Below are 10112 nucleotides of genomic sequence, written 5' to 3'. Positions count from 1 at the left end.
CTCCTGTCTTAGACACACGTTGAACTTCACATTTTGCAGGAGCGAGCTGAAGAGCCAAACCTTTGTTTGTTTTTTCTCTCCATTGAATACAGAAATCCAGAAGTTTACTCCGCAGCAAAATGATGGTAAAGCAAAGGACACATTATTTAAAAAATGCCGTACTTGCTTGTTGTCCTTGTTTGTTTTTGTACTCTTGTGCTTTCTATTGGACTTTTACTATTATTTTATTTTTTTATTAGTTTCTTTTGTTTTACAGTTCGCGTGTGGGGTTTTGGTACGTTCTTTCCCACACCACTAATGTTCACAGTCATTTCTGTATCTACCTGCTGTGGATGTTTTGGTTCAAATGTGCTGTTGTGCCATCTAATTGCAATGTGAACATGCATCCAAGAAAAATCAATAAAAATCATTTTGAAAGAATAAAAAATGCCAGACAACTGCAAAAAAAAAAAAAAAAACCTACATTGGGCATCATTTAAAAAAAGTACTTCATTTGGTCTTAGCCTAAATTTTCCCCCACTACATATACTTGGCTGTTTATACTTCATACTTTTCACATTGTGCAGAGAAGAAGCATAGTCTTGGGATTAGAAAAAAATAATCTTGGGATCTTCAAAATAAGATAATTAGATAATGCTCAGCTATGTTTCAAGTTTTGAGTTTGTTCCTGTCATGTGTAGACTCCGATCCCGAGTGTTTGCTCAGGCATATAGACATGTGCACACATACTCACGCCTATGAACACTAAACGCACATACAGAGGACGCACACATGCAAGCACACATTTTCTGATGACTCTGCACATTTTCTGCACAAGAGGAAAAAAATCCCGACTTATTGAATCCACATGATTTCCAGACGTTTATCTCAGTTTGTGCCTCTCACACGCTTGGCTCGTCTCCGTGGTTGTGAAACACAGAACATCTGAACGATGACCGGATTTTGACTTTTAAACATGGACAACAGGTTCAGTTTGAGAGAGCTCGTGAAAATAAATAAGCAAAAGAGTGAAAGAAGATGAGTCAGAGTGCATGATTTAGAGGGTGATTCAGGTTTCAATTAGTTATGGTTTTTGCAACATGTTACCCCGGAGAGGTCTGCTGAGTAAGCTGCTGTGCTCAATTATGCAAGTCTTGTTTCCAGGCAGCTTTTGTGCTGGGGTTCCAAATCATGCATTGTACAGAAAACTGCAGGAAAGGTTTTTAGGATTTTATTGTATTTATTCAAATACAGTGATAGAAAAGCAGACATTTTCTTCTGGTAAGAGAGGATATAAATTAAGAGCAGAGGGACATTTAGAAGTCAATAAAACAATCCAAATTGCAAACAATTGCACAACTTTAAATTCCAGCTTGCTGCTGCAGAAGTCCAACAATAATCCTACTTTTTCTTCTTGGTTTTCTCTGGGCATGTTTTTATTCAAATTCTCTCCTTCTGTCATCAAATACTGACAGGCATGCATCTTGTTGTCTCATACAGACACACAAGCACTACATGAAAACCTTTTGAATGTGTAGTTTATGTAGTTTGGCTGCACCAAATGGTTACAAGGTTTAGGAACCAAAAGACACAGGTGAAGCTTTAAAAAAAAAGTATGTTATTTAACTTATATAAATACATAGGTTTTGTTCAAGTATCCCAAAGAGTTCACTGGAATAACTCATCACTGACTTTGGCTGGAGGGCACAAAAATGTGTTATCAGCAAAAGTCGAGTGTCCTTGATAGGATTCCTGTGTTTGGTTCATCCATCAATCCACTTCGACCTCCTCCGGTTGCAAAATTTTTACTCAAGAACAAAATAACTCTTAACCTTTAAAACATTATTCTGCCATGTCTTTTCTGATAAAAAAAAAACAAAACAGCTAGTCAAACTTTTGCACAAAATGCTAACAGATATGTTGAAAGTTACCTGCGGGGTCCCACAAGGTTCAAAAATGTGTTATCAGCAAAAGTCGAGTGTCCTTGATAGGATTCCTGTGTTTGGTTCATCCATCAATCCACTTCGACCTCCTCCGGTTGCAAAATTTTTACTCAAGAACAAAATAACTCTTAACCTTTAAAACATTATTCTGCCATGTCTTTTCTGATAAAAAAAAACAAAACAGCTAGTCAAACTTTTGCACAAAATGCTAACAGATATGTTGAAAGTTACCTGCGGGGTCCCACAAGGTTCTGTGCTAGGCCCCAAACTGTTTATACTGTACATAAATGATGTCTGGCGAGTGTCTAAACTGTTAAAATTTGTTTTGTTTGCTGATGACACGAATCTGTATTGCTCCGGAAATAGCTTGGACCAGTTGCTCAAGACAGTGGAAAGAGAAATGAAGAACATTAAGAAATGGTTTGACATCAACAAGTTGTCACTGAATCTAAGTAAAACAAAGTTCATAGTATTTGGTAATAGGCAAATCAAAAAGCAAGTAAAAATGATGATTGATGATGTTGAGATTGAAAGAGTGTATGAGAATACATTTCTGGGGGTGATAATTGATCATATGTTGGAAACCACACATTAATAATGTAAAAACAAAAATGTCTAAAACCATTGCAATATTATGTAAAACTAAAGAATTCCTGAATCAAAACTTACTGTATATATTGTATTGTGCACTCATAGTTCCATACATTACCTACTGTGTGGAGGTATGGGGAAACACATACAAAACCAACATTCATCCCATTTCCATGCCACAGAAAAAAGCTATAAGAATTGTAAATAGATCTGATTATTACGAACCAACTAACGCACTTTTTATTAACATATACGCTTTAAAATTCAGCGATCCAGTAGATCTAAAAACTGCTCAGATAATGTACAAGGCATACAATCATTTGCTTCCCAACAGTATTCAGAGGTTTTTTTAAACTAGAGAGAGCCGGTATGAACTAAGGGGAACAGGTGTGTATAAAAAACCAAAGGTAAGGACAAACATAAAGAACAGGTGTATTTCGGTAAAAGGGGTTAATTTGTGGAATACTTGTGCCATGGAATTAAGAATGTGTAGTTCACTTTCCAGATTTTAATTTTTGTTTAAAAAAATGGTGCTTAACAAATATAAAAGGTCGGTTTGATTATTTTTTGTGAGTGTGACTTCTGTTTCGTTTTTCGTTTTTTGTTTGTTTCGTTTTTTGTTTGTTTCATTTGTTTTGTTTTGAAAGAAATTCTTAGAACAAATTTTGTTCTGATATGTTTTGTTTTTGTAACCAAACTAGTCGTGTCATTTCGTAATTATCATTTAGGTTAAGTCACTCTGTTTGTACAAAACACTGAAAAATGTTAGGATTCAAGGTAGATTCAGCCGAGTTGTGTTTTTTCAAATAACCTTTTTTAACTATTGCTCGATATGTTATAACTCTCTCAATATAAAGGGTAAGATTGATCTGTTGCTTCCCAAATATTTGACAGTCCTTCTGATAAGTTTGTTTCTTTTTTTAAGAGTTCACTCATTATGCAATATGCACTTTGCACCATGGGTTTGTAACACTGGTATGTGTCCCTGGTCCGTCTACAAACCCCCCAATGATGAGAACAGTCCATCCTCTATGTCTTTTGCCTGTGTCCCGTTTCAGAAAATGTGTGCTCAAACAGGCCGTTTGGAGATTTTCCCTTCATGACATCACAAAGGGCAGTAGCCCCTCCCCCCGTTGGGTGACACTTCAACAGCTAGGTGTTTGTTCTGCCCTCTGAGTCTGCCTTCTCACCGTAAACAATAGGACATGGAGCGAGAAAGCCCGAGCCACATCCCCTTCCATAGAAGGGCATGGTCGAACGCAGGTCACTTGCATTTAAAGCTACAGACACAGAAACAGCCTGTTCTGAGCAGGGCTGAAATAGAGGGGTTTATAGGCATGATCAAATACAGGATCAGAGTGGATTTTTGGCAAGACACTTAACAGACATGTTTTGAGGAGCTCTGAGACTTATTTCAACTTAATAAAAAGGACAATAATATGTGACCTTTAAACTTTATTTGAAATCACACAGAATGACAAAATATGTTGCAATTATCATTACAGTCAATATTTAACCCATGCATGTGCGTAAATTAAAAATATTCTAAATAAACTTAAATGCATCATATAACTTATTTTCCAATGCTTTTATTCCACTTCCCCCCCTCCAGCCTTCTACATGTTAGTCAGTACAAACAGTAGACAGGACACAGTACAAAGATAATTTGCGTTTAAAAGTGCAATCCTACTCAAATGTTTTCATAAAAAGTATCAGCCATCACCTGCTCTGTGCGTGACGTAAACTATGCAGGCGTGTTAAAAGTTTAATCCCTGATTGCTTATCAATATGAGGAGATGGATGTGCAAAAAAACCAAAACAATACATGGCTGTTCATCTCTGATTCACGAATATGTGCATTGTATTCGCAAAAGTAATGAACAATAACATGTTAAAATTGACAATGGATGCAGATTTAACAGAAACCTCAAAACAATTTACGATGAAATAAAGCCGTTGACGAATTTGATTGCGCTATAGCATTGCATGAATATTTTGCTACCTCTGCTCCTTCGTCTTTGCTTTCCCTTTTATTCCCATTTTCCTACTTTGTTCTAGATTGTGTTTTCTTCAGTTTTCTCTTAGATAGTTACCCAGATAGATATCGATGGGTCATCATTAAAACAAGCCATTTGCGGTATGATCTTAAACTGCACCATGCGTTGACATATGGCATATACTTCTGTAATGGATTATTGTTCATTTTGTTGTTAATAACCAAGACCATTTTTGCAGAGGCCTTTTTGTTTCCATTTAAAACATTATCAGTTGAATGATTAGGCTGAAGGACACATTCAAGAGATAGCTTATCAAACACAGACTAATAACAAATCCTGAAAAGGTCAGCAATTTTTAAAAGGTTTGAATGGCTTTCTGCTCCATCCCACATCAAGTAACACAATTTAAACAACAGATATAGTAACTAAGTAACTAAAGCCTCAAATTGGAAATCAGGGCTGAATATTACTTAAGAAACAAATATTTTTTGAGTTGTTTGCAGCCTTGTTGAAACAAGAAATGGTTTCAGATGATGAAGTATAAAAGTATAAAGCCTCATTTCTTCCATTTCAGTTTGAGTGATATTTCAAATTTTTACATTTTAAATACATTAAGTGACATGATCATTTCTCCCGTCATACCTTTCCTTGGATGTAACTACCTTTTGTGGAAAATCATATAAACATGTTTTATCAGCAACTTTTTGGCACATATAAATATAAAATCAATGAAACAAAGGGCTGGGCATATCCCCAGTCATAAGGATTATGGCTGTACACTGATGTAAACACTGATGTGTCCATGGCGTCTAGTAGTTTGCGGCCTCTGAGGGGGCACGCTGGCTGTTGGAGCAGTGTCCAGCCCTAAAGAGACAAGAAAAGAAGAATCAGTAAAACGTGTCATTACGAAGCACAAACTATCACCGTAGTGAAAGAAGACTAAGCAGTATTTTCATGTAACAGAACACTGATTTCCAAACATTTACCTATGACATAACTACTGTATTCTAACCATAATGGCTGTTTATTTCAAATTAAAAGAACCACATGTTGGGTATCACATTGTACAAACAACATAACTCTCTGACACATTACTCAGTTTATATTTTGTCTTCATAAACTTTTGCAGCATGTTTGTGATTACGTGCTTGCAGCCTATTCACACCAACTTGCTAAGTGTGAAAATTACAAAAAGAGTAACAGGAAGTTATTTTTAAAGAAAGTCAAGAGCCCATCTAACTCATCGAAAGTAAAGTAGACTAATAAGACTAAAGTAAGGTAATTGCCACCAATTATTATTTAATTGCATAGCCTTTTATCAACAGTACCCTGACTTGCTGCTAGTGCTGCTCGCTAAATGGTTGAAGAATCTGGATTAAGTATTTTAAAATATGTACTGCAAGAGTTTCCTTTGTAATCGTCCGCAGATAATTTAGCATTTTAGCTCCAAGTTTTTTGTAGCTTTATAACTATTTACAAATTTTAAAATAGCAACAGATTGTTTTAACTAGTATCCCGTCTCGGTACACTTGGTAGCGGTGCTAGCTGGACGGTATTGTTTGTGTATTGTTTGCAACATTTTGATTTTAAGACCCTTTCTAGTCTTTAGAGTAAAACTGAACAACGTCAAACAGTTTGTAGAACACTTTCAGTGCGTTTAGCATCCTCATGGTAATTGGTTTTTCCCAAGGGTGACACAAGATAAACTAACCCAGACGTACGTTTTTTTTCCACTTGAAAATTGTTCCCCATTCATTTTGAGCACAGTTCCTTAGGTTATGACTATTTTAAATGGGCAAGGTAATTTGTTCTATTTGTTCTTGTTTACCTGCAGATTCCTGTCGAGCATTCGTAGTTGTTCTGGCAGTAAGCTCCGAATGGTTTGCTGTTCATGATCCTCCACAGAGGGGTCATACGAGCTACCCTCCTCAGTGCTTGGACCCCGGTTGAGACTTCTTTCTGCCCTGATATAGAGTGGACCTGTTGGACTAACGGACCTGCACACACCTGGTGTACACAAAGAAACAGACGTAAAGAATGTCATTATATAGAAACAAGCAGGATAAAGGGAAAAAACAGATATAACATATTATGCATACTGCATGAATTAAGTCTTATAGTGACCGAGCGTTCTTAATTTAGACATGTAAAGTGTAAATTAACAATCCAAACACTGAAAAAATCCTACTAGAACTTAGACTTGATTTTTCCATATATTCCTACTACATTGGTTCTTTTTTTGTAGCACAATTGCACATTTATAGAAGTTGTACTTTTGTTTTCATTCCTACTTTTCTGATTCAACAAGACTCACATAGTTCTACATATCTAATATGAAATCATAAATCATCTAAAATCATCACTTGCTCTTAAGTTTTAGAAACACCCTCATCACTGTAAAGAAAAAACAAATACTTTGAAGTGAAGAATATTTCATTTTCATAACACACAAAATCATTGAACCCTTGTTCACATGTATTTGAATATCTTGACCATGACTACCTCAAGTTACTTGAATTTGGGACGATCCACTCACCTGCTGAGCCAACACTAGCAGCACAAAGCACAGTGCTACTGCTGCTTTTCTTTGGGTGAAGAGGCTCGTCTCTTGCATCTTGATCCGATCAGCAAGTCTTCAAGTTAGAGATTTTGTTTGTTTCTTGATGAGCATATGTATGCCCTTTTTTTCTTCTGAGTAAATGTCTTCTTCCACAGTCCAACAGGTTTCCAGTTTCCCAACAGTTTCTGGAGGGCTTCACTGACTCAGTCAACTTTCAAGGTAGTGTGTAGCGACAGGTTCCTTCAGGTTTTCTTTTATCGCAGCGATGATTGAAGACTCTTCAAGTCAGCCTGACTCAGCGAACTCAGCTGTGGCACTGGTTCTCCTTTATATAGACAGACCATGAACCCAGTAGAGAGAGCGAGATAAAGAAAGAGGGAGGGAGAGTGAGAGACACACAGTCCAAGCTGTGTTGTCCACCCCTTTCTTTATCTCTCTTTTCTGGTCCAAATATAACATTATGTGTTCACAGAAAACCCTAAATCAGGCCATCTAACACATTCACAAGGAGTCCGTTTCTCTGTTTCTTCCTCCTTCGTCTCAAACCTAAACTTTCCCTTTCCCTTCTTCTCGGGTAACGTGAGCGCTGGTGGGACACACTCGGCACACGTGAGCGTAACATAAAGGAATGAAAGCAAAGAGACAGAAATGGGCCAGAAGAGTTTAAAGAGACAAAGGGGTCAGGAGATATGTCAATGCCACAGTGTGTGTGAACGACCTTGCAGTCAGATAAGGTTTTATCAACCGGCAGAGCCTGAGCGCTGCAGTATAGCTTGGACTACTGATGCCCCTGACCTGACGTAATCTTAGTGACACTTATACAACGTAGGCAAAATTGAGAAAAGGAGCAGGTGTGGTTTACGTAAGCAGGCACGTGACTTGTATGTGTGCTAGGTATGCTACAGGTATCAGCATTCTAAAAAGTTATTTTTATTCCTAGGTTTTCAACTCAGCATTAGAGTTTTGTGGTTTTGTGTTTTACAACGTTCTTTTGTGTGTTTTATGTATTTTACTGTGTTTTTATTTCTGACTTTTACATTTACCGTGCAGCTCTTTGGTAATCTTTGTTTTTCAAAATGTGCTGTGGTTAATAAAGCGGATTGGATTGGCTATATATCGAAGGTTTCTGTATACTATAAATACGTATGGAGTTGATTGTTATTGAATTTAAACAATATCCAAGGGCAAGCCACAAACAATTAACTTTAATTTACAAAACATTAACATTTAACATTTGTTTTAGCTCCAAATATAAAAACCGTCTTGTCGAATCATATCCAATATTTCCAGCCAACGACATGCAAGTGCGGCAGAAAACATTAAGGTGAGTGGATCGGTTCTTGACCATAGACTGTCTGCACAAGGGTTATCTCAAGGATTGTTTCTAAAAGGGGGGCCAAAATAGAGCTAATGTGTGCATTGCCAGTGCTCATAGGACTTATTTTAAACACCTGTATTCCATTGCTTTGGAGGAGACCACTTGGTTCTTTTTTCTGAATCAAGTCACAAATAGTTAATGAGGGGTTGCTGTTAGTTAAGCTAATGTCAATTTCATGAATCCAACACCTGAGATTAACACCACTGACCAAGTCAAATCCTAAGAAATGGCTCTTGCCATCAATTCTACAAAAAAAGTCGTTCAATAGGTTGCTGTTTTTCCCCCAACCTTAAATTTGTATTACCAAGCTTTGTACCAGTCAAACTATTGACATTGTGCTACCCAAGCAAGAATAGCACATAATGTGTCAGACTTGTTGTGTTGAGCATACCCCGATTGGGTAAAAATAACTTGAGCCAGTGTTCACATGGCTTGAACTTGTCATCTGGGTCAGTAAGACAAAGGTGAGAGTCCAAACATATTTACAAGATTTGTCTTCAAAAATTCAATTTTGGGCTGGCTAGTTACGCAATGACCATAACCCCAAAGCTGAAGGCAACACAGAGTGCACTAAGGCCGCAGTAATGTTCCCCATTAGTTTTTCTTCAAATGTTTGCAGTTGAGATTTTTGAGGTTAAAATTAAAAGATGAGGTTTTATCCAAAGGGACCCATAACCAAGACACAAAGGCTGGAACAAAGACACCACATGCATTTTCAACTTAATCAAGATAGATGTAATGGAAAATTCCTGCACTGATTCCAGTAAGGTTGTTCATCACGACAGGCCTTCAGAGGAGCACGAGACTGACAGGAATCCTGTATGACATAAACCCAAAACATCTGCTTGATATATTATCAGTGAGCATGACTCATCAGATAATGCCTGACAGGCTGAGCAGCTGCAGAGTTATAGTTGTATGCACCCATCAGTTCAATAAATATAATTTTAACGGTGTATAGCTCTGTATCATGATGCATCTGTTTTGGGAGACAAATGAAAACACTATTTACACAAAGATTCACTTTAAGATTCTGTTTCTTTGCCTAGGATTGAATTGTTGGCACAGTTTGCTGGAATGGGCATGAATCCGAAAGACTAATCAGCAAATTTAAAGCTAGAGGCGCCAGTTCTCATTCTAGCACAGTCAGTCTACCATCCCCCGGCCATGGAACAAATAAAGCCTATCTGACCATGCAGGTCTGGTATGTCTGTACTTTAAACTTTGGTTTGTTCTGTAGAAAGACAGGAATAATTCCACTGGACACATGGATAGAAGAGAGGTCGCAGACATGCCCTCATCTGAACACATTTCAGTCATCATGTGGACTGAGCAGGCTGCCTTTCAAAGAAATAGATTTCCCGGAAAGCCCTGTAAATGTGGACAGAATCGACCTTGAATCAAAGCCAATAATTCTCTGATCGCGGATGTGGTGATAGGTCATTTCTAAGTTAATCTCTTATCTCTTTATCTGGAAAAGTAATCTGAAATAATTGAGAACAGCAGGAACAAAAAGTTTTTGCAAATTTGTTCAAGAAAACAAATCTTACTCAGTTGACTGCTGGTTACAAAATGAGCACAAGTGTGTCAGGTACAATGATACTCAACAGAATACTTGTCTTATAAGCCCATGTCTTATTATAAAGCTTTACAAATATTTTCTT

At 37.2% G+C, this 10112-nt stretch overlaps 1 protein-coding gene across 1 annotated transcript; it reads right to left on the bottom strand.

Moving 5' to 3' along the window:
- Positions 1-3953: 3953 nt before the first annotated feature.
- On the bottom strand, positions 3954-7561 carry leap2 (liver-expressed antimicrobial peptide 2). The gene is made up of 3 exons (XM_061031778.1): positions 7047-7561; positions 6339-6517; positions 3954-5374 (listed from the first exon to the last, which is right to left on the bottom strand). The coding sequence occupies exons 1-3, from the start codon at positions 7122-7124 to the stop codon at positions 5320-5322; spliced, it is 312 nt and encodes a 103-aa protein (XP_060887761.1). The 5' UTR covers positions 7125-7561; the 3' UTR covers positions 3954-5319.
- Positions 7562-10112: the final 2551 nt, after the last annotated feature.

The sequence above is a fragment of the Labrus mixtus genome, chromosome 23 (genome assembly GCF_963584025.1).
Source record: "Labrus mixtus chromosome 23, fLabMix1.1, whole genome shotgun sequence".
In the NCBI taxonomy this organism is placed as follows: Eukaryota; Metazoa; Chordata; class Actinopteri; order Labriformes; family Labridae; genus Labrus; species Labrus mixtus.
This window is presented reverse-complemented; position numbering and strand designations above follow the sequence as displayed.